This window comes from Montipora capricornis, chromosome 10 (assembly GCF_036669925.1).
Source record: "Montipora capricornis isolate CH-2021 chromosome 10, ASM3666992v2, whole genome shotgun sequence".
In the NCBI taxonomy this organism is placed as follows: Eukaryota; Metazoa; Cnidaria; class Anthozoa; order Scleractinia; family Acroporidae; genus Montipora; species Montipora capricornis.
In genome coordinates, this window is record NC_090892.1 from 13,111,877 (window position 1) to 13,136,876 (window position 25,000).

Consider the following 25,000-nt stretch of genomic DNA (forward strand, 5'->3'; position numbering starts at 1 on the left):
TTTCCCGTTACCAACCCATGAGTTCTAAGGTCGCGTTAAAAACCTGAAAAGTATCCAACTGCTCGGTTTTTAGTAAAATAAAACAAGTGTTCCATTCGTGATATTGGTTATCGTTAGCCTGTTCCAGGCTCTCGGTGGGTCGAGACCGAGAAAAGGTCGAGGGCCCAGTCTTCGCTCGACTTTTTCTCGCCTCGCCACAATCTCGCTCGTCCCGACCCTCCGAGGGCCTGGAACCGGCTAGGTTATAGGTGATTCAGTATCTTACTATCTCACTGATTTCAAGCGCGCTCATAGAATAATTTAGGAAAAGGGTCGTAATTTCAGAATCCAGTAAAAACACAGGCCCGTTCAAGCTCAGTTTGAGCATGGCCGACAAAAATATAAGGATTTGTATGGGGAATAAAGAAAGTTGAGTTGACTGCCACCCCGGTAAGGCTCAATTTTTTATCAACGGTCGAAGCCGTAGCCACTTTGGTGACAAAGCAGCTCCTTCGAAAGCTTTTTTGTTGCAATATTCACCGCCTGACATTGCTCGCAGAGCCGCTATTGCGTTAATGATGGGTGGAGATGAAAGTTCAATCTTTGTTAATTGATTCTGATGTGGAATTGTGACCATGGGAACATTTTATCCAGGAATATTTGACTCAAATTGGTGACTCCTGAGAATTTAGTCTCACCGGCGTTGGTATTTTACTATAACTGTCAACAACCCAGAAATTGAAAAATGGCTCAAATCTCGTCGGATCTGGAAAACAACCACACATGAAGGAAGCTATCCCCAATGGCAATAAGGTTAGACTTCTTAATTGAGATTTTTTTCATATAATTATCTTCTTAAGCTTTTTATCGGGATTCCCATACAAATCCTTATATTTTTGTCGGCCATGCTCACACTGAGCTTGGGGTGCCTGTGGTAAAAATAGCCAAAAATGCCCCAAAAGGAGTCTGAACATTTCTCTTTCGAGTTCGACCTTCTACCACTCAATGATCTTTTAATTAATCTTTACCTTTAATCTTGAATCCATAATCAAATACTCCTAAGACGGTTTATTAAAATAACTATACTAAGATAAATTGACAATAATGAAATGAGACTGCAGTTGACAAGAACTTCATTGTTTCCATACCTAATCGATCACAGGATGCAAGGATATATCAGAGCCACGTAATAGATTCACATGGGAATCATTCCGTGTTCTGCAACTTATGATTGTAATTGTCAGAAATGGCATAATGGAGGATGTGATAAATAAACATATTTCCGCGGGCCGTCGCAAAAACTCGATCCAATTTCTGTTGCTTTAAAAAGCAGGTTTAACTTTTGAGCAAGTGCGTATCCTTGCGATGTCGTGGTGACACATCGTAGTGCGTTTTATATCACGCTGAAATCGAACCTAGCTCAGTTTAATACACGTTCGACTTTTTCGGTTGCAACTTGGCCACGGCAAAAGCTGCGTTGAGTTGCAGCGTGACAAAAAAAATGCTTATCAAAACCAAGCCTCGACATCTCTCGGTCTATTGTGCTTTATGTACGATGCTGGCAAATTCGTCAGTTCAATTTATTTTTCATCCTTAGACACATATAGGCATGGTCCTGGTTGCAGTCAATCCTTATCAGGCATACCCAATCTATGGAGAACATCATATCAACTTTTACAACCAGCTTACTGACACCGTCGACAAACCGCCACACATTTTTTCCACCGCTCAACATGCTTTTATTTCCATGAAAAGGCGTCTTCAAAACCAGAGTATTATAATCAGGTAAGTTGATCGTCTTAAAAGGAAGGAACATATTGCTACAACTATTCGAAAGTCTCAAGGGGTGCTTACCATTTAGCCAAATAATCCGGATGGAATGATCATTGCATAAAGGAAGCGATTTTCCGAATTTAATGACCCACCGGATGAGAATGGCGCTTACCTTTCAGTACACAGATTCCATCCCGCATTTACTCGATCTTGTGAGAAAGGGCCTGGAAACGGAACGATTCTCGCAAATGGTAAGGGCATTTCGCGAATTCCGATCCGAACGGAAAAAGAGGACCACCTCTGGGGGTTGTCCACAATTCCCGAAAAGATTTTCCGGAAAATGAACTTTCCATTTGACCTAAAACCGAAATTTCTGGATTTTTGGCTAAATGGTAAGCACCCAAGAAAAATTGCTCATAGTAACCTGTTTGGTCTAATTAAACGGACACTCCATTCCAAGAAAACAAATCTTGATAGCACAGAAGATAATGTGTGGTATCAATTTTCTAATGTTTTTCCCAAGTAATCGTTTTTGTCCGAAATCAATGAATTTCTGAATCGCTGGTTTTTTGTTTTTTTTTTCAAATTTCCCTGCCGAGTGGCTTTGCCATCATGAATGACTAGGGAGCTTAATCACACGCGGACGGCAACCGGAAGTGAGCTGTTTTCTATTTTAACTTGTTTGTTTACTACCACCTTAATATTGATAAGTATATTTGCTCCATTAGAGATGATTACGTTAAAAATCTGGGAGACCCTACTGTCCTGGCGTGCGAAACGTTCATTTCCGGTTGCCGTCCGCGCCTCAAAAACGTCGCGCGCTTAAACTCCCTAACCCCGTTTCTTTACAGGCTTCAGTCTTCGCAGCTGCTTAAATTTCAGCTTAAACTGAAATGATCTTCAAGTCGTGTTTTTCAATTTTCGCAGTTGTAGTACATATATAATTTAATTAATCCAGGAACCCATGACCCGGAGCCTACAACTCTACTGTGTTCGTGTAACGGCGTTTTCACAGACCGATTTATTTTTAGATTGAATTTCCCGCGAATGAGACTCCCACAGGAGCCCGATGACCAATTACAAGAAATTAAGCTGACGTCATTGGGTCACCGAACCGGAACTGCCTCTGTTTTTTTACCTAATTCGCGGGAAGGGCTACTCTAAAAATTAACCTACTTGGGAAAGCGCCGTTTCACAGACGCTGTATGGAAGTTGCACGCTCCAGATGGGATCCTGATTAATCACAAAAATTACAATTTCCTCGATTGTAATTATTAAAAAAAACTGCTATTTTCCACTAATTCACTTGCCAAGTAGTTATCGGACAGTTCAATAAACAAATCAAATTCAAAGTTGCAGTCTAAATCAACCAATCACATTCAAAGTTATAGTTTAAATCAACCAATTACAACCTTAGTTTCGATCACCATAGAAACAATGTACAAACTCCTAAATTGGGCTTTCTTTCTTTCTTGCAGAGGGAAATTAATTAAACAAGTTATAATTATGCCTCCTTTATCAGTCTTTAAATGCAAATCTTCCCTTTCTTTCGTAACTTGGCTCTTCTACTTTTCTCGGAAATTGTAATTTTTTATGATTAATTCTCGGTTTTCACATGACGTCACGACCGCCATGTTGGTGCCCTAAACAAAGAAAAGGCGGCCATGTTGGTGCCCCGAGCAAATCCTCCGGGAATTGAAATCTATTGTTATGCAAACGCTTCCTTTTGTTTTCGTTGAAAAACATGGCTGTTGATCACGTGAGTGAAAACCAGCAATTGGTAAGAGGACGTCTTGTCGTCCAATTCGGTGTGTAATCGCCCGTGATAAACATACCGGACTTCCGTGGATCTTGTTATCACTCGTATGATCACAGACCGGATTGGACTTCACTCAGTCCTATGAGCCATTACATATTCTGTCATTTTCAGAAGATTTCTGTCAAAACAATAGAGCCGTCGTAACAGCTCCTCGACAATGTCTATTAGTGGCTCCGTAATTACCTCTTAATTGATTGCTTTGGAAAGTAACTCTTTAAGATCGTTATACCGAGATAGAGAACAGACATATCTATACGCATATATACTATCAAAAGTATGTGCTGTATGTTCTTGAAGAGAGTAGAAGAATACTATCGGCAAACTCAGTACATGAGCCCATAACTGGGATCGAGACTAGGAGTGTACATGTGTAATAACTGCCATTAAAGGTCATGAACCACGCAGATTAAACTAGACAAGAACTCAACCAATTACTCCGAAAAGCTCAACCTCGTTCCCAGGGTTCTCTTAGGAGAGAACCCTGGGAACGAGGTTGCGAAAAGCTAGGGCTGTCAACACTTAACAAAAACAAAAACCGGAAAGCATGGCCCCCGATACCCATAAGGCCTAGCAGACACTCTTGACATAACTTCCGGTGTCCGTATACTACATTACATTATTGTCAATACATTACAGAGTGTACAACTTCATTGTATTTGTGGAACGACGATGTTACAAACCGAATTAATTTTAGATTTATTTTCTCGCAAAACTAGACCTTTCCAGCTAATCACAAGTCTTGCATGAGAAATTATTACCAATGGGATTAGGGGTGTGGTCACCTGTGCAAGTCAAATCTTATTTAGAACTTGTCTAAAAAGAGCTTGATCTGTCAAAACCGTTACATTAACCTAGTTTCCTGGCTATGTGTTACTTCTCAAGTCTAATTTTGTCAAACAGTTAGTCAGACTTGCGGTTTATTTTCTCTTGTTTCTTTTAGCGGTGAAAGTGGCGCTGGAAAAACAGAATCTACCAAACTTATTCTTCGTTACCTAACAACTATCAGCGGTCAACAAACAAGACTGGATCGACAGATTCTCGACGCGAATCCAATCTTGGAAGGTATGTGAGAGTTATAGGCCTGAAGGGTTATGAAGCGAGGGGTTATCTCATATATTCTCCTCGATTGAGGGTTGCCCGAGGGCAACCGACGTGGGGAATAAATCACATAACCCCGAGCCGTTGGTCTACAGAGTGTTTTGACCTAAACAAAGGAATGGCGGCAATAATGGTGTACCAAACTTATCTTACGGGAATTAAAGTAACTCTATTTTTATGCAAATACTTCCTTTTGCTTCAGTAATCCAATATGACGTCTGGCCACGTGAGTGAAAACACTCCATACCTTTACTTTAGCGAGAATTCCGTAACCGACCCCAGAACAAATTGATGAAATAACGTATTTATTGTCCATTTTGTTCAACTTATTTTTCCTTAAAAACTAAAAAGTGTTCCGGTGTGCTAACGAGGCACATGCTGTTTTGTTTTGTTGATGTTGACCAAAAATTACCGATTATTCGATATTCATTTCTGTAACGCAATGGATTTGGCATCATTCAAGTTGTTTGCTGCATGGTTTCAAGTTTTAATTTCCAGTTAGTTGTTTGTAGTCTTCAGTTGCAAGCTGAGCGATGTCGAGCGATTCTGAGAGGGAAGTGTTTGTGACACTCAAAGTAGTTTTGGAGGCAATATTCTGGAAATTGATACAGCGGAAAGCTATCTCTGGTTGAATTCAAAGAGAGCGAGTTGGTTGCTGGTGACTTCGGTTTTCTGTGCTGAGGATATTGTCTCAGGGAGGGGGAGGGGGGTTTATGTATTAATATGTAAGGGAATAAGTCACATAACCTCCTTGCATACCAATACATAACCCGTTGCATCTTAATTAGCTCCCCTCTTTCCTTTAAAGGGGAACTGAAGGCAAAAAAATAAGCACTTTTCATTTACACTTTAGACCATGCACAATAATGTTTTCAACTTTTTTTCTGGCATATCCGTTGTTTTACCTAGAAAAATGTTTTTATTTCGACTTTGGGCCATCAGCATTGCGGCTCAGAATGGAGGAGTCAGCGGTCATTTTGGCAACTTATGACGTATGATATGGGGAAGACATTCGAGAGCGCCCCACTTTTAGAAGCAGTGTTTTTGATTGATGTTTGTCTTGGATATTGCGTCCGCGAAGAAACAGCAAAACAACGAAGAAAATATCCACAGCAGCACTTGTTTCTCTTGATTACGAAATCTCTGTTCCCCATATTATACATCACAGCAGGGTGCTGATTTAGTTTTTGAGCCCGCACTGAAAAGGTAGAAACAGCGGGAAAAGCCCATCTTCGCAAGTAATTTTCTCGCAAAAAAAAAAAAAAAAAAAAAAAAAAAAAAAAAAAAAAACAGAAAACGAGAAGAAATAACCACACACACTTAACTTTACTTATATTAGGCTTCTCCAAAAACAATGTTGAAAAAATTGGTGAATTTGGCCTTCAGTTCTCCTTTAAAGAATCAAAGCCGCACCCAGCTTTTCAGACACTTAAGGACGGGATTATGCCTTTACTCCCCTATGAAAAAACAAAGAGATTCGAGGTAAAGTAAACTGTTATATTATATCACTGTTACGTCATTTCACCTTAAAACGATAAGAGAACGAGCGAGCTAAGAGACCGTAATAATTAAGGCGCATGTACGACACATGACGTCACTTTTACCATTTCGGTGTGCCAAACTAATTCTCCGGGAATCAAATTCACCTTATTCCAAAATGGCTGCTACTTTAGTATTCTTTTGTTTGATTGCAAACAGGCCCTTTTGGATTTTACGTTTGAAAGAGAGGCCAAAAGGGCCAATTTGCAAGGAAACAGAATACTAAAATGACGGCTATTTTGGAATAAGGTGCATTATATTCATTAGCGTCCTTCTCTGATTCTAGGCCTTTTTGCTGACTTTGGTCCTCCCTTCGATCGCAAATTCTTAGAAATTGGGGATTGGTCAATTAAGTCTTTATGCAATGTATGCATTTTTGGAAGCCGCAAATATAGGTAACCCTAAAGAAATACGCGCGTATTATGTCGAAGCATCGGATAAAGTGTATCACATCCCATTTTCGGCGCAATCATAATAAAGCAAATGGTTGCGGTTTATTCCATTCTTTTTACAAATTAGCTAAGTGGCTGTTATTTTTTTGTTTTAAAGCGTTTGGTAATGCAAAGACAGTAAGAAATGATAACTCCAGTCGCTTTGGCAAGTATATCAACATTTACTTCAACCGGAATGCACTGATCGAAGGAGCAAGGATTGAGCAGTATCTACTGGAGAAATCTAGAATCGTTTACCAGGTAATGTAAATAGCGATACTCACCTTTACGTCACCTACGCCTTTTGTCATTAATGTGCCAACCAGAGATCTATTGGTTGTCGAAACAAAGGTTCTTTTGTTCTGTGGTTGGCAAATTTTAAATGCCAAAAGAATTGCTTATAAACAGTGAATATCGCTATTTCGTCATAATGAAGTGAAGTACTGGATCGTGCGGGTGAGTGTAGTCCTAAGATGGATTGTTCAGGATGACATTGATTGATGTTTCGACAACCTGAGCGGAAGTCATCTTCAGTGCCAAGATTCCTCTCCAGTTGTCGAAACGTCAGTCAATGTCATCCGATACAGAGTTCTTCTCACCCGGACGATCGTACCACGCTTAATTGTAATATGGCCCCTGGATTAAAAACATTTACAATTTAAATTCAGTCTGTCGTTATGATCATATAATCTGCTAAAGTAAAGTGGTAAGGAATTAGGTCGTTTAGAAACGACACTGCTTCGGCAACGAAAACGATTTTTTGCACTATCTTAAGAATTTGGCGTACCATCTTCCTCATTGTACAATATGGGCGAAGTTTCCTATGACTGGATGGAACAATTTACTGTCGTATGCTCATGTGGTCGCCAAAACCTCACATTTGGCTATTTCACGTTGTTGTTCCTCGGAATACGACAAAGAAATATACTTAAATGCGTGCCACTTGTGCAGACGACCGTTTTTTCGTCCTTCATCCAATCATATTTTTGCTCTCTTGCGCTGTCGCCGTCTCTGTTAGGGGAACGCCACGAAACAATAGTCTTCACTTTTTTGCAGATGCCTGAAGAGCGGAATTATCATATATTTTACCGACTGCTTGCTGGATTGACAGCGGATGAGAAGGCCAGGCTCCATCTGACAGTGGCAAAGGATTATCACTACCTCTCCCAGGGGAATTGTCTTGCTTGTGAGGGAATGAATGACAAGCAACAGTTTGCTGACATAAGAAGAGCTATGAAGGTAATTTAATAAAGGAACTTTTGCACTACACTCAATCAGGCTCAAACAAATCCAGGGAGAAGAGTTAAGATTTGCAGAAGCAACGAGTTCGTAGACAGCTTCGTAATCTCACTGGTATATTATGAAACAATATTGAAACACTTTCTAAGAAGTAAAATTACTTCTCGTCTGCCCGTTATTTATTGATTTATTTATTTCTTGAGCTCGCGTGCTCTGTTCAATCACGCCTGGTCCAGTCCCCCGAAAGAAATGACACCTGACATTAAAAAATTCGGCTTACATTTGCAGATTGATTCATTTGTGTTTGGTATTTCAGGTGTTGATGTTTTCCGAAAAAGAGACCAGCATCCTCTTTACTTTACTTGCAGCTATTCTACATTTAGGAAATTTACGCTTTCAAGGTAAAATACGATAACATAAATTTCCTAGTGGCTAATCTCGCTGAAAACGCTATCCAGTTAAACTTTTCTTGTTGATCCTCAAATCAGAGCTAAAATAACTGAATTGAACATCAGTGTTTCGGAGCACAAGCTCCTAAGGTCTCTTAATGGAACGTAGAATTTCAAAACTTTATTAAAATTTAATCATCATCATTAGAGAGGCCCTCCCAGGACGGGGGAAATTATCCTTGTTCCCTTTAAATATTATTTGCTTGTGTTCCCTTAAGGGTGTTCCCTAAGTTGTTTCCAGACTTGTTCTCAGCTTTTTCATCCCTTTAGTGGTTTATGTTCCCTTGTTCCCTAAGATATTTTTTCTTTGTTCCTCAGTTCAAATTAGCCAAGTTCCCTTGTTTCCCAAGGAAAGGCCACATTAGAAGGGTCTCATTAGAAACCTATGACATAATTTCAAAGCGGTGTTTTTCTTTTACTCGTTAGCCTTGATTCAAGACAATATGGAGGCCTGTGCGATTTCCACTGATGACAGCGTCGCCTCAGTTGCTCATCTTTTACAGGTTCGTCACGTTGCTTACCGTTGAGAAAACCCTGGAGCAGGGTTGGCTTGACATGATATGTAAAACAAGATTTTTTATTAACGTGTATAGCTTGAGGAAGGATCGACCAAGTCTGCTAGCAGGCTCCGCGAGAAGAGAGTCTGCTCGCAGGCAAGGAACGATTGTCCGTCGTTGTTCTTCAACAGATACCGTCACAGAAAATTCACGAGGCTTTTACAAGCAGATCCACCTTCGCCTCTGGGGAGCTAATCTACTCTCCAATCGGAGAAGAGAGCGCAAGACATATAAGGGATGCTTTGGTGAAGGGAATCTACAGCCGACTATTTATTTGGATTGTCCAAAAAATAAACTCTTCGATATGTGGCAAACCTATGGTAAGTTCACAGTTGAGCCATAAAAGGGATTTCGCGGATCGCACGCATTATTTTGCTCAGCGGCTGACTTGATAGACTCGTGCAACCTTCACAGCCAATAAAACGTAAACAGGTTGTAACCAAAAATGCGCTTTCCTTTTGTCCGAACTGACCGGCCAGACCCGTCAGTTTTCAAAAAAAAAAAAAAAAAGCAACAATTTGAAGGAACTCTTGCACGATGATGATCCCTCGCATTCTTCTGGAGGAGTCTATGTCATCCTCGAAGTTTGTTAATTTGATGGCGTTGTAGAGTTAGTCCCTCCAAATGCCCACTCTAGGCGGTCAGTTTTGTCAAATGGAAAGCGTCCGAAGTCTCGCTTGACGAGTTTTCTAGCGCTTGGGGCCAGCTGCATATATTTCCTTTGCGTTGCGCAGTTTTGTCTGCTCAGTATTCGATTATTTAGGGAGGCGGCACAGTGCAGTGGTAAGGGGCGCATGATTTTCAGGCAAATGACCACCATGTGATCACCATGTGATCACCATGTGGATCTGTCTACGACTCAGTTATTCCGAAATCAAATGTATTCGCTTTTTAAATAGCCAACCGGTAGCCTACTCGTGATTTGAATTCAGTGTTACTTCCCGACGTCCCCTCGAGCTTCAATCTTTAAAGGTCACGGTGTATAATTAAAGGTTATGTACATTACACTCGTGACATGTACTACATCGAAACCGAAGTAATCAATGCAACAAACTGCATCTTCATTTAACAATATTCTTATTCATGTGCTAAATTAAAATCAACAGGAAGACACAGAGGGCCGAGTATCACTTGGAGTTCTTGATATCTTCGGCTTTGAGAATTTTGAAGTAAACAGGTCAGTAAAGAAGTTTCACGGAAAGTTTTTTCATACATAAACTACAAGATTCTAATGCTTGTTTCCCGTTTTTCTCTGCTCAGTTTTGAACAACTTTGCATTAATTATGCGAATGAGAAACTGCACAGCTTCTTTGTTGATCACGTGTTTAAAATGGAACAGGTGAGTGAGGCGGACTGGGGACGATTCTTAAAGTTAACTGCAAAGCAATATCATGTTAGCCACTATCAAAAATACCATAATACTCTTCGTTTTTTCCTCCAAACTTTTGCATAAGCATTGTTTTTATTTTCTCTTGGGGCTTACAATGGTCCCAAGAGAAACTGGAAACAATTCTTATGCAAACTTTTAGAGGGACAAACAAAGAGTTTTATGGTATTTTTGATATTGGCTAATCGGCTTTGCTAGGTAAACATTGGATTCATCTAATAGAACGTTTCACTCACGTGACCAGCAGCCATATTGGATTACCAAAACAAAAGAAAGTATTTGCATAAAAATAGAGTTCGATTACTGGAGGATTAGTTTGGTACACCATCATGGCCAACATTTCTTTGTTTTGGAACACTAACATGGCCGCCGTGACGTCTTTTAAAACGCTCTATACGCCATTTCCGAGTTCATGTCTGCCTCCTCTTCAAAGCGAGTCTTAGTGCAAAGTTTTTCTTACGGAGATTAGTTAATTCGTTCTTATTTAAAGTAGAACTAATTTCCATCGCAAAAACTTCGCTCTTAGACTCGCTTTGAAGAGGAGACAGACGTGAACTCGGAAATACTGAATAACTGAAAAATCGACTCCATGCAAAACATTGTCTTCACCAGGCGACATATGTTTGTGAAGAGATCGGAGATGAAAAATCGAAATGGAACAAAAAATGCTAATAAACAACGACCTATTATTGAATGAATATTTCTTTTGTTTCATTTGACTCAACTTGACTCAACTCTTGCTTTAAAATATCGTTTAAAATTAACAGTCAATATTTTACCACACACACAAGCAATTTGACACATGGATAGAAAGAAATGGTAAAGAAAAGGAAGAAAATGGGCGTGTAGACAGCCAGAGGGGTTGTAAATCAGGTATTTAAAATCAGGTATTTAAGGCATTTGCATGTAACGATTTAAGATTTGGAAAAGGGAGGGGGATGGGAGGGGGGGGGGGGGAGCTTTGCTTCCTGCAAATTAAAAGAATACCTGGCTTTCCACCAAGAGGCTTCATTTTTAATTTGCAGGCCGAATACAGTCGCGAGGGTTTAGACTGGAGTCCCATAGACTTTGTTGATAATCAAGAAGTGGTGGATACCTTGGCACGGAAACCTATGAACTGCTTTGCGCTTATGGACGAAGAAAGCAGGTTCCCTCAGGTGATTTTATAACATTGTGTGAAGACAAGTTAAAAGGGAAAACAGCTCACTTCCGGTTGCCGTCTGCGTCTCAAAAACGTGCGTGCTTAAGCTCCCTAATATGCCAACCAGAACCTAATTGGCCGTTGAAACAATGACTTCTTTTGTTCCGTGGATGTCAAATTTGAATATCAGAAGAAATGTGACGTCAATGTTTGTAAACAAGAAGTATCGCTATAATTACCTCACTGGTTGTTCAATGGCTTCCTTAGCTCCAGCAGGAGCTCATTAAGAGTTATCAAGCGGAGACTGAAAAGACTGAAAAGACTTAAAAGTTAAGGAAGATAAATAGAATACACAATGTGTACCCATTATTTATAAAACATGGTAACACACACAAAAAACGAACATACATTACAACTAACCTACATTTATGTGTGTACGTCTTTTCATTTGGTACACTATACATTATAAATTATTTACAACTATGCAGTATCTTCAGCTGCATATAATGATTTATTGTATATAAACACCAATGAAATACCAAGTGAGCTTTCGCGCGAAAACATGATATCTTCACACATGAAGATAACATGTTATTTTTACACGTGGAAAGATCGCTGTTGCTATGGTTTCATATGAAAATCGCGCGTATTGATGCCTTTTGTGAAATGATTTAGTATTTCATTGGGGTTTATATAATAAACAGAATATTAAATGATCGCTTGGAGATACGAAATTTCTCTTCTCGTATTGAAAAACATTTCACCCGTTCGCTGCGCTCACTCGTGAAGTATTTTTCAACACTCTAAGAGAAATTTCGTATCTCCGCGCGTCCATGTAATATCCTCTATATAATACTGTCTTTATGCACATATAGGGAGATTATTCAAATATACAAATAATTTATTATACCGGTTCAAGAGTACTCTTGGTTAGTAAAATTATTCTGTTGACGATGATTAGTTTCATCTCTGTCATCTCGTTAGTGGATTATAAAAAGGATAGCAATTCACAATGTGCGAAGTTTGAACGCAGTGTAAAGAACGCTTGAAAACTAGGATGACCAGTGGCCTCAACGATTTTTTCCAGGATTGCAAATGGTCTGTGCTTTCCTTGGTTGATTACGGGAAACACATCAATGCAGCGCCACAGGAACTTAGTCTCCTCGATTTACTGCTGCTTGCGCTGCAAGCTTCTACAGGAACCAGAGTTTCCACCAATGATACGGCCAAATATGAAAAAAATTACATGTGTACTAACATTTAATCGTGTATCTGGTCATTTCATCACTTTCCTGGATTTGTATAACTGTTTTTTTTCCAGGGAAGTGACGAGTCGTTTCTGCACAAACTCAATTTACAGCATGGTAATAGTAGCTGCATTGTCAAGAGCAAATCTCAGTCAAAAGCCCGTTTCGGTGTGGTTCACTTCGCAGGAACAATTCAGTATGACGTCACAGGTGAAATAAGAATTAAGAAATACGACCACAGTTATCATAAAATGTTTTGGTCGCAAAGACCACATGCACATGGCCTTGAACCTTCTGCTTCAGCCCTATTCACATGGTATAAACTAACCTAGGTTCGACCCTGGTTCGCCCCTACTTTGTTCACACGGAGAAGTGCAGAAAACTGATGTGAGAGCGTACCTTGGGTCGAACCCGAGTTTGTTTCTACACGCTTGCGCATTAGTTTTCAGAGCAGGACTTTGAATGTAGCAATAACCACAATATGGCGGACGGCAATTCTTTTTTTATTGTGGAAATTTCGTGGGTTCAATTCCCACCCAGGTCAGAGTTTTTCTCTGTCCTTGTGTGGGCCCGTTTCCATCAGTAGGGCTAACGCTCACATGGTTCATATGGGGTAAATACGTAGCACTTCACATTACACTCTAATCAGTTAAGTCGGATGAAAAACAGTCGAGTTTCTGCCCCAAAACGGCTCACCACCTATCTGAAGTAGAGATCTCGAATTGCCCGAACGACATTCGACAACCTGGTCATTCTTTTGTCACAACCGCGTCCAAACAACCTCCCCCGATCAACGTGGTGCAAGTCAAGAAGCAGAAATTGGTTGATGAAATACGCACGCAACGTTATGGATAAACGTACAATGCGCATGTGTGAATTTAAAAATTAACGCGGCTTCGACCCAGGTTTGCGTTCACACGGCACCTCTTCAAAAAAAACCCAGGTTCGACCTTGGTCGAACTTACCTCTGGAGATGAGTGGTCTTAAAGCCAGAGGGTAATCAAAGCTTTCGTCATATATATTAATATAATAATATCACTGACTTTTAATTAAAACCGGTTAGAGAAATCAAAGGTCACAAACAAAAGAAATGTCAGAAAATCAACTGAAAAACTACAACCGCATTTAACATATAGTAACGTAAATGTTCAATGAAGTGTTACCCCTGGACATTTGACTTTTACAAAAAAAAAAAGGTCAAATGCCCCCTATGTTGACAGTTTACACCGTCAAATGCCCCACCCCTCGCTTCGTGCAAGAAGCAATTTTAAATGAAGTAAAAAGAATTGGAGAACTACTTCAAAAACCTCGGCTACAACCGCTTTACGGTTGGTTTTTTCTTCATTCCAGACTTTAAAAAGACGGTATTTTTCATTAATTAAAAAAAAAAACCAAGCTACTGCTTGGTAAAAAGCCTACACAAGTGTAATTGTGGCGAGGGAAATTCCCGTGAAAAAATTCTCTAGGTAGCGACCGCTGACCAACGCTTTGATCGATTGTCAAATGTCCGCCCGTACGGGTTTCGTTTCCTGTCAAATTCCCCACTATGCGGAGCTATCCTCTTGTCAAAGGCCCGGGAGGTGGGGTTTGGGGAGGGGGGGGGGGGGGATATGGGCGCAATTGGAATTGACTAGTACATTACAAACTGGAATACTGCTTTCTTGGCAAGTCACTTGTAATGTTTAATAAGGGTACATCACCGCCTTGCAGATATGAATCTAAAGCCTGCTTCCCATATGATCGTCCGTATCGCCTCGATCGCCCCAGTCGTTTCAAATGATGTTCAGACGACTGGGGCGATCGGGGCAATCGGGGCGATTCGGACGATCACAAGGAAACCAGGCTTTACAGTGAAGTACAGAAAATGTTCGTTGAATATAAATTCCAAGTGGAACACAAACTTAACAGATTCAACACAACACACCCGTTCCTTTTTTGAAATAAGTGGTTTCAACTTACGGTGTAGGGCTGTTAAAGCGACGCAAACGGCTGCAAACCTTGATCGCCAAGCAAAAGCTTTTCGTCATTACTCTGCTGCCATGACGAGAGGTCACCATGTGACTGGCTATCCGCTGCCACGATAAGCCAGTTACAGAAGAAAATGACAAACACGACACAAAAAAATTGTGCAATTTTTAAAACTTCGAAGAAACAATAGTCTAGCGTTGTTTTGGGAAAAAAAAAGCGTTTTTTGAAGTGGTTCCGCGGGTTTCGCGGGTTTCCGAGGATCCGCGATCCACGGTTGTTCTTTTAGTAACACCCCCATCTGACAACGAATTCTCGCAAGTGGTCAACTTTTCCCAGCTTTTTCATTGAAATGTTTCGAGTTTCTTTATTCATTATTATATTTGTTTTTGTTATTTTGCAAAACTGCACAACACCCGGCCAATTATGAATGACCTGTGTTATTTTTGATGCATCGTGATCGTTTGAATGGCGTTACAATGAAAACGAGAAGTTTCTTGTGAACATCCCTAATATATTTCCATCATGATTTACGTCATTTCCGACCCTTCACTGAAACCTTGCTACTTCCTACTTTTGTAACAGTTAACCTCAGCCTTGCCGTTGTCCTTAAGGCTACCTGTGTTTAATATTTCAACTGATTTTTGTGCCCTGTTTAATTAATACCTTCGTTAGTATTTAGCGATAATCTTTGAAGAACGTGTCACAGAATCAGCTTATTCAAGACATGCACGAGCACGTACACCTTCGCAGGTCACTGTGCATCGAACACTTCAGCTGTATGTTTTTTGCTGGCTGGATTTTCATTCACGGTTTTTGCGTTCACTTGTTACGGTTTGTCCCACTACTGCGGATTTGCAGCTTCGATATTTGAAGGTAAGCGTGATATTTCAACTGGTAAAAAAGCCCGTATTTATACGAGACTACAAGATGTGTGTTAATTATTACTCTGATTATTACCTATTGTCGACTTAAAATTTTATGAGGCAAAATACTTATTAGGGCCGATTTACACGGTGCGATTTTTGTCGCATGCGACAAGCTCACGACAGGCCTAAAACATGACTTACGATTGTCGTAGCGTTTTAAAACATGTTTTAAAATGCTACGACATTTTTCCTGACGTACATGTACACAACAATCGTAAATCATGTCGTGGGCCTGTCGTAAGCCATTGCCGCATGCGACAAAAATCGTACCGTGTAAATCGGCCCTTATGGTATCATCAAATGTTACTTAATTTTGCTGACAAGAAAATTAGAGTTTCGCCCGATCATTTATACTCGGACGTGATTTCATCGCCTCGTTGAATCACAGTGGTTTACAGTTGTATTAGCAATAAAAACAAGTGGAAGCAATATGATTCTCGGAAATAAAGCATTTAATTTTATTTAATACTATGATGTAATGGAATCATGGCAAATTACTTTGCAATGAATACGAGCCAAATCGGAGGGTTGCCGTGCCCAAAATGTTTGTCGTGTAAACCGGGCTTTAGCCTGCTTGAGGGGAATCCTTGCTGTCATCATTCTTGACAAACGAATTTGCTTCTATCAGGCGTCGTCTCACATAAAAAAATTGACTTTTAATGTTAAAAAAATTGAATAAAGGTATCTTTCGAATTTTAGCCCCTTACGGTTTGATTATCAGCAAAATATTACCAAAAAGTGTTTTATTTCCGTGTGGCAAAAACACGCCCATCTGGCATTCTTTGTAAAATTTCGAATTTTTAAAATTACCAATTGACTTCAATTTTTCAGAGATAGCTGATTATTATTTGCACCATCAATGATATTCAGTACTGATTTCTGGGCAAATTGATTGCGGAAGAGAAAAGTTGCAACAAAGATTTCCCTATATACTGAGTAACGTTCTCAGTTTCCTGGAAATCCTGTGGTGTGCCACAGGAATAACTGTTAGCTTTTGTCTCGACGTGGGCATTTGCTTCTCATTAGTGGTTTGCAATCAATCTCCAGAGACGAAGATAACAGTTGTGAAATGAACGGTTGCTGGATTACGAACAGAAGTTAACGAAAGATCTTTTTGTTAGAGTTCTCCAACATGGCGGCGATGACGTAACGTTGCCAACCACAAGCTAATTGGTTGTTGATTTACAATTCACTTCTTTTGTTCCGTGGCTGGCAAATTTCAGTATCCGCAAAAGAAACGTGACATAAATGCTTGTAACCAAGAAATATCGCTATAATTTTACCATTACTCCAAATCGTTCGCCGTGGAAAGTATGTGGAGTGTATAGTGTGGATGCTTTATGACGTCTGGTGCTCGTGTCCTCGACATAAGTGAATCTCAAATTTAGACATGTCACTCCGATGTACCAAAATGCAAAACGCACGTACAGGGCGTGCAAATCCTTTGTTTTTGTTGGTTAAATTGCTGTTTCGTCTTGGCTTTATCGTAGCGCTGTGTCGTCGTCGTACTTGCTTAAAAAAGCTCCTAGATGGGTGGACGATTGAAGTCTCTATTGTTGCCGGAACCTAGAACGCTACTTTTATGCAAGGGATCTAAAGCCACTGGGTCGAAAGGGAGAATTATTTTGAAAGAATAGGAATATGAGCTAAGGGTCCCTATGAAGTGAGGATTGTACCCGTTGTTCCCCTGACATTTAGAAGATTCCCAAGTCAACCGAGACTTTCCAATAGGGAATTCCGCCGGACCTGCCACTTATGGTTACTCGTCACCTCTGGCGCATTACGAAACCATGAAACAGCGAAACACCGCAACACCGCAACACCAAAAAGCCCTGTATGATCCCGCCATACTTTGAATACTAACCGACAAAGGTTGGATTTGAGATTAAATATCGTTTTAGACCCGTTATTTCTCCTAGTACATTGAGATTAAGGACGCTTTCCATTTGGCAGAACTAACCGGCGAGACTGGGCATTTAGAAGGACTAACTCTACAACGCCTTCAAATTAAGACACTTCGAGGATGATACATACTCCTTTAGAGGAATTCGAGGGATTATCATACAAGTGTTCCTTCAACATGTTGCATTTTCTTTGCAAACTGACGGGTCTGGCCAGCCAGTTCTGACAAAAGGAAAGTGCCCTAAGATTAGGATTCAGATTAAGACTGAAATTAGGAGCAATAACGGATATTTATTCTCAAATCCAACTTTTGTCGGTTAGTGTTCAATGTATGGTGGGGTCCTACATGGTGTTTTGGTACTTCGTTTCGCTGTTTCGGTGTTTAATAATGTCCTCGCCTCTGCGACTCATCAATTCGTGGTCAGAAACTAAAGGAAACACAGTGTGATATAATCCGCTCAGTGTTTTCTCACAATCTCTTTCTATAGGTGGATCGATAACATGACGAATTATTCCTCTGATCAGAAAAATGGAACGATTTATGAAGAAAAGCTGACGACTTTTTCCCCATCAGCGTGCATAGCGTGGTTTGCAATTCTCTGCACGGAGGGTGTTGCTATAGTAACAATCAATGCCCTCGCAATCATTGTCTACCTAAAAGAGCCCAGTCTTCGCAGGCGCAGCATGTACCTGGTGATCAACCTGGCAGTTGCAGACATGTGTGTTGGGGGAATCTCGCTAAGCACAGATTTATTTATTTCGGGACGTTCTTGCAGGCTATGGAAAAAATACTTGTCGCCCGCAGGGGAAAGCATTTTAATTTCTGTGCTCTCCGTCTTTATAGCGGCATCGGTGACAAACCTCACTGCTATTTCTTTAGAGCGGATGCACGCCTCGTTTCGTCCATTGAAGCACAGAGTTATCCAAAATTGGATCTTTGGAGCAGCTGTTGCGGCCGTTTGGTGTATCGCTGCCTCATTCTCTGCGTTCATGTCCTTGGACTTTATTTTTACCTTTTTAAACAGTCCCGGAGTGTTTTATTTGTATTTGTCATCATTGGTTTGTTGTGTTTTTATTATCCTTGTTTCTTACTCAGCGATCGTTGTGAAAATATATTTCGGGAAACGTCCTCAGCACCATGGCGCGGTTTCCAGAGAAAGAAAGCTGACTAAAACACTGTTCATTGTGACGGTTGTATCGCTAACGTTGACGCTACCATACATATTTTTTTGGTTTCTTATTTTTTCAAAACGACCTTTTTGGGCGTTTTCCAGTCAAACGCTTCATTTGCGTTTCTTTCTGGTCTCCTTAGCTTATGCCAACTCAGTGGTAAATCCAATTTTATATGCCTTCAGAATACCAGAGTTTGCGAAAGCCATGTTTAAATTGTTAGGCTGTAAATCACGTGCTTAGATTTCATGACTCTCAGTTAATGATCTGGATTCTGACCATTCAAAGTTGGATACCAGATAAATAATAATTTTGCGCGAAAGCGGTTTAAGATGATTGAACGCCCGTCTAGAGCACTCTAGAGTAACGGATCTCTTTAGCTTTCCCATTTCAGACCACGTGATGTTACTCTAGGGAACAGTGTCGTTCAAATGTAGCCTTATGCACGTGTATATGTACGCATAACTTATGAAAAGACAAAAGGAAAATTCCCTTGGGAACATCACGCACTGATCACGTGGTCTAAAATGGGGATACAAAACGTACAAGCTAAAGAGGTCTATTAAGGAGCTTAAACACGTGACGTTTTTGAGATTCAGACAGCAACCGGAAGTGAGGTGTTAACTTGTTTCCACACAACCACAATTATATTGCCAAATATCTTTCCTCCATGAGAGATGATTAGTTAATAAATCTGGAAGACACTGCTGTCCTGGCATGCGAAATGTTCTCTTCCGGTTGCCGTCCGCTTCTCAAAAATGTCCCGTGATTAACTTTTTTTTGTAAGACGTCTTTAGATGTGACACAACGGAGCTGCTGTGTTCTAAGGCTCAGTTTCAAGATGTCACTTGATAAAACAGCTTAATACAAGAAAAAGTCTAAGAAACGGTTCTGAAATGAAATTAAAGGCCTCAAAAATAAAAATCTATTCGCGTTTCCTCAGGTAGGCCTTGAAAAACGAACCGCATTGTAGAGTTGAGACTGCGCAGTACGAAGTCAAATGAACATTGAAATTGAAAGCTCTTAAATGTGCTGTGTGACTGTCTGAGGCCTGGCAAAACTATGACAGTTGTGTAAAGGCCAAGACAAACGGCTTCAACCACTCTGACCACTTCCAACGCATGCGTAGTCGTAACCGTTGACAGAAACCACTATTGTTTCAAATTTGTGAACTTGCGTAGACGATCCGGAAGTCCATGATTTGCGGACTACTTGCCTTGAAAGTAGCCAGAGTAGCCAGAGTCCGTGTTCTTGGTGCTGACCAAAAGAACAGCTGACTCTGGGGACGACATTGAGAGCTTTTAAGCTAGCCGTATTGAAAATGGCGATGATGGCTTCTCTGTCTCAACTCTTTCCTGATTTAGTCCAATGTGCAAACGGCGCACCTGCATGTGAAAGGCTTGTTGAATAACAAAAGAAAAGCATTCTTCAGAATTTCTTTTTAATATAGTTCCAATCACCTTGCTAAAAGAACAAGAAAACTCCATCTTGATCTTTATTTCAATAGATGTCTCGGTTACCTCCAAGAGGGTGTGTAACTAATAGGTACACAGCAAAGAATTTACACCTGTTAGTTTCGCTGGGCCATGGGTCTGTCATTATAGTTCTTAAACAGACAACAGGCCCAGGGACTTTGCAGCCTTGATTTTGAATAGGATAGCTTTTCAGTTTTTGTCTCCTAATGTTGTATACATTTAAATTTATTTTTACTGCAAATTTAACTTACGTGAGAAATTGTTGTAGTTTGTGGTTGCCTTTGTTAAAGTGCCACTACGATGAAAATTTTGCATGTCCTTTTTTCTTTAGATTTTGAAAATAGACGTACTAAATAGGTATCATACCAATTTTTATCTCAAAATTCCCACGAAAAGTATGATTATTGTAACGCAGTTTTTCGGTTTTTGCTGTCCGCCATTATTCGAACGGCAAATGACCATGAGCGAGGAAAAGGGTTGGGTCTAGCTGGATCGCCTGGGGTCTGACGTCGTATGCGCAACGCTCAAAATAAACGCGGCTAATTTCCAATGCCGCCTATGAGATGTGAAAGATCACCGAGTTGCTTTTTGCTGATATTATATACATTACTCCTTGATCGACTTGTTTACTTTGTCAAAAGCCCACGAAGCGATGCGCGTATGATGTCACGAGCCAAGTCTTGCGTGAAGACCGCTTACAAAATAATCGCAGGCTTCTCCAATGCCGTCCGAGTAATGGCGGGCAGATTTTTAGCAGTTTTTGGCTGGCTATTTCCCGACTTATCTCGCTTCTATCGTTCCAAATTTAAATGAATTGTATTATTTTGAAAATATAGACTTAATTGACGTTGAGAAAGTTTTCATCGTAGTGGCACTTTAAATTCTTCGCTTTTCTCTTCTTGCAGACAACTCTTTATTCCTTTCCTCGGGCCGCGTAATTAAATAATTTTTCATGAAATTTAGCGGTCAAATTATAGCTAAATTATCAATAATTGAATAGTGCATTTACCTTAAAGTTTGTAGTATTCAGAAAACATATTAATAATATGATTTATTGACCAAGCTTGTTCGGTCAAGATGGGTGGATATTGGCCAACTTCTTTTTTTGCGTGTTTATGGTCGAGGTCCATAAACACGCAAAAAAAGAACGAGGCCAATATGTAGCCACCTTGACCGAACAAGCTTGGTCAATAAAGGATTTATTATATGGGATAAAGCACTTCAAAATGGTCTTTAATCTTGCGGGATCAAGCGAGAAATCTCGAGTGGGTAGTATAGCTCCATCTTCCCGCTCGGGTAGCCAATCACAGCGCGGGTTTGGTTCATTTTGCCCGCTCACGGAGCTAGTCATATAATAAACGCTGTAACTGAACAATAATCACTTCTGGTGATGCATGTGCAAGTAACATAAACGTTAAGTTTATAAAATGTTATGCAGTTCAAGCAAGTGTTCGTGACCGCTGTTTGTGTTTTATTCTTATGCTGGGCAAGTTTTAAACTATTCTACTTTGAATTTTGTTTGTTTGTTTGTTTGTTCGAGCTTTTTTCCATGAGAATTGTTAGAAGCCTTTGCCGCTCCTAATGCGTGCTTCAAAACGAAGCTGCATTGTATTGCACTTGCAACCAGGGATGTTTATTTAAGGCGTAATGCGCCCGTGGGAAGGTGGGAAACTAGTATGTTGCACGCTATGAGTGAAAAGGATAAATTTTACAGGCCCAATCAAATTGATTGCTCATTAGTTTTAAACGTTTTAGCGGGGGTACACTCCCCGGCGGGAATCTAAAAAAGTAAAAGAAATTAACTGAATCTTTTAATAAAATAAAATATCTTTGTTCTGTTTACTATATTTTTATTAATTGTCAGGAGATTTCTGAGATTATTTTGAGCCACGAAAGAGGTGCGAAAATTCAGCAATTAAATTGCGACGCGACTCTAAAGTATCTTCAGTCGCAGAAGGAAGCTTTTAAGTGGAACTTCCCGGCTCAGTGCTGCTCTCGGCCTACTGACAGCAGCAAAATCGAAGCGGCGTTCGATCGGAAATTCACTGACTTAACCTTCGGTCTTCCCTCGTGAACTGAAAATGCTGGCCCATTAACGTTCCAATCAACTTCTTTGCAGTCCATCATGATATCATAGTTTGAGTAAAAAGAAAATCTGCATTGGCTGCCCCTTTAAATTTCGAATTGACTTTAAGATATTACTGTTAACGTATAAGGCTATCAATGGCTTAGCGCCTTTTTATCTCCAAGAACTTATTAATCTTAAAGAAGCATGTAAATACAAGTTACGCTCCGACTGTGATGGACTGCTACTAAACCCTGTGAAATTTAAGACCTTAACAACTTTAGGAGATCGATCTTTTGCTGTTGCTGCTCCTCAACTATGGAATTTACTGCCCTATGCGATCAAGAGTAGCCCCTCAGTAGCATCTTTTAAAAAGACACTCAAGACATTTTTATTTCAGAAAGCTTTTTCGTAATTTTATTAATGTGTTTTAGTAGGTTTTATGTAGTTTTATGTTTTAAGCGCTGATGAAAATAACTATATTGATATCGGCGCTATACAAGTTTATTATTATTATTATTATTATTATTATTATTATTATTATTATTATTATTATATTAATTCCAGTGGAGTCGCTGGGTAGTTCAAATCCTTTGTCGGGGCTTACTCCCCATAAAGAATTGATACTACTCCGGATTTACGAGGAAAATTATCTGTTGATTATGACGACTTAGATAGCAGCGTTGTGATACGGGCACATCGATGAACAAAAAAAAAAGGGTAGAGAGAAAATATAATAGAGAATGTTATACAGCTTGAAGTTTCTGCTTTCTGGAAAACAAGAGCATAACTTGCGGATGTTTTGAATTGCTTTTGCAGGGATTCTCGACAAGAATAGAGACACGTTCAGTGCTGATCTTGTGGGACTTGTTTGTGAAAGTAAACTGGAGTTTCTTTTTGATTTGTTTGCCAAGGAAATGTCAATGGTAAAGTGACAAAGATTTCATATTACTGCGTTGTTGTTGTTGACTTTCTGTCATTGTTGTCATCCGATCGTCAATGCTCCGTAGGCGGCCATTTTGTAGTCCCTGGGGAATAACGGCTTTGTCTTTGCATTGTCTTTGCCCGTCCAGCCTCACATTGAATGAGAGGTTGGACGGGCAAAATCTTTTGCTTGGACATTGAGTGATATGGGTCTATTGTCGCGGCAAATAAGGTGTCAGGTATAATTTGAATTAGGTCACGGTACAGGCACAGCGCTATATGAGTCATAAAAGCTTCCCGCTTCAGTAGTGAAATGCGCGGAAACAACCTGAATTTTCAACAAATGACTGAAGCCCTCTTCTTTTAAATAAAGGCACACCTTCAGCCGAAAGGCTTTTTGATCGTTCCTTTTTGATATGGAAATTCGCATTGCTTATCATAGCGATCTGATTGGATGAATTTCAACTTTGGCGGGATTTTAATATATGAAAATTGTTCCACGGCTCGCAATGCCTGAAGGGTTAACGGGTTCCTTTAAGGATGTCTGTGACAGTAACTCATTTCAGTTTCAATCGTTTTTATACAGAAAATGGCATTCCACGCGTTATTTCATGCGTAAGGTTTACATTTATATACATGTATACCACAAACTCTATTCCTCTACTGTGCTTGGAAGGTGCGTGCCACTAAGCTAAATTGATGATCAACTCGACTTTAATTTATATACCGGTCAGATGTGGGTTGAAGCCAGTAAGAAAATTTTATTAAACATGATGAAGAATTTACTACCATAACAAGCTTAATTGCAACGTTACTCTTCAAATCTGCTATTTTCTCTGACTAATGTATTGTTAGAAGGTGCGGAAGATCCGATTTAATGGAACTAGAAAGACTATAAGAAAGAAGTACGATCGTCCGGACGATCGTACTTTACTTAATGATATGACTCCTGGGTTCAAACCATTTACAATTTTATAAGAAAGAACTCAACGATTGATTCTTAAAAGACTGGGATTCAAGACACTTAAATATAGGATCGCATGGGAACTTTTTACGTTGATGTACAAAGTGAAACATAAACATGCGCCTTCATATCTGGATGATTTTATGTGAGAAACGAAGTTACGAAAACCAGATTTCAAAAAAGCTGCGTTTTAACACCGTGAGGTACGGAAAACACTCAGTGAGGTACCTTGGTCCGCTCCTCAGTATTGTCATGGTTAGCCAAGAAAGATAATTTTATATGCCCCAACTGTCGACAGTTGCTACGCCAGATACGAAGCACCACTAAAAAATACCCTTTAGATGTGGCCAATGCAATGCAGTAGCACAAGACCCCGAGGAATGGGAACAACTAAACGGCCTGCACAACATAAACTCGGCTAGATCATTAAAAAACTGCTGGATCGAACTAAAAAGGAAAGCAAGCGACCAGGGAGACTGGCCGACCTAGAATGACCAAAGTCTCCCTCCAAAAATCCTAAATACTCCTACCTAATAGCTCCCATGTTACCCTAGGAGCTTATCTATCGCGCAGACAGAATGTTAATTTCTGACTACTTATTCAGTCATTCAACGTCAGAAAGTAAATATCTTGAAAGCCTGAACGGTGCAAGGTGCACCTCGACGTGCCACCTGTACAGCTCTTTATTTAGTCTGTCAAGTAGTTTTGATTCATTATAGTTCTTAGTTTTTATGGTAGTAGGTATCACATATTAGTACGTCTTTTTAGTCGAGCTATAGAATATCACGACACACGAATAAAATTTTCTTGTCTTAAATATTTAAAGTGAAAGGATTGTTGCACAACAAACATTACCTGGGTGGTGCGAGATCAAGAGGAATAATGCCGGCTCACACAGCTCCTAGCCATAAATAACTCTCATAAAGCATTCGTTTTACAATCATTTT

General features: G+C 40.0%; 2 protein-coding genes across 2 annotated transcripts in view; both read left to right on the forward strand.

The window, feature by feature from the left end:
- Positions 1 to 25,000, forward strand: part of LOC138021621 (unconventional myosin-VIIa-like) — a 47,486-nt gene that overhangs the window by 4,001 nt on the left and 18,485 nt on the right. Inside the window, exons 5-16 of the mRNA XM_068868539.1 lie at positions 1,577 to 1,764; positions 4,512 to 4,633; positions 6,758 to 6,900; positions 7,696 to 7,878; positions 8,195 to 8,279; positions 8,754 to 8,830; positions 9,016 to 9,204; positions 9,991 to 10,061; positions 10,145 to 10,223; positions 11,297 to 11,428; positions 12,734 to 12,869; positions 22,985 to 23,091. Coding sequence (XP_068724640.1) covers positions 1,577 to 1,764; positions 4,512 to 4,633; positions 6,758 to 6,900; positions 7,696 to 7,878; positions 8,195 to 8,279; positions 8,754 to 8,830; positions 9,016 to 9,204; positions 9,991 to 10,061; positions 10,145 to 10,223; positions 11,297 to 11,428; positions 12,734 to 12,869; positions 22,985 to 23,091 — 1,512 coding nt within the window. The remainder of the gene's footprint in view (positions 1 to 1,576; positions 1,765 to 4,511; positions 4,634 to 6,757; positions 6,901 to 7,695; positions 7,879 to 8,194; positions 8,280 to 8,753; positions 8,831 to 9,015; positions 9,205 to 9,990; positions 10,062 to 10,144; positions 10,224 to 11,296; positions 11,429 to 12,733; positions 12,870 to 22,984; positions 23,092 to 25,000) is intronic.
- Positions 15,208 to 19,537, forward strand: LOC138021322 (substance-K receptor-like). The gene is made up of 2 exons (XM_068868166.1): positions 15,208 to 15,500; positions 17,944 to 19,537. The coding sequence occupies exon 2, from the start codon at positions 17,957 to 17,959 to the stop codon at positions 18,866 to 18,868; it is 912 nt and encodes a 303-aa protein (XP_068724267.1). The 5' UTR covers positions 15,208 to 15,500; positions 17,944 to 17,956; the 3' UTR covers positions 18,869 to 19,537.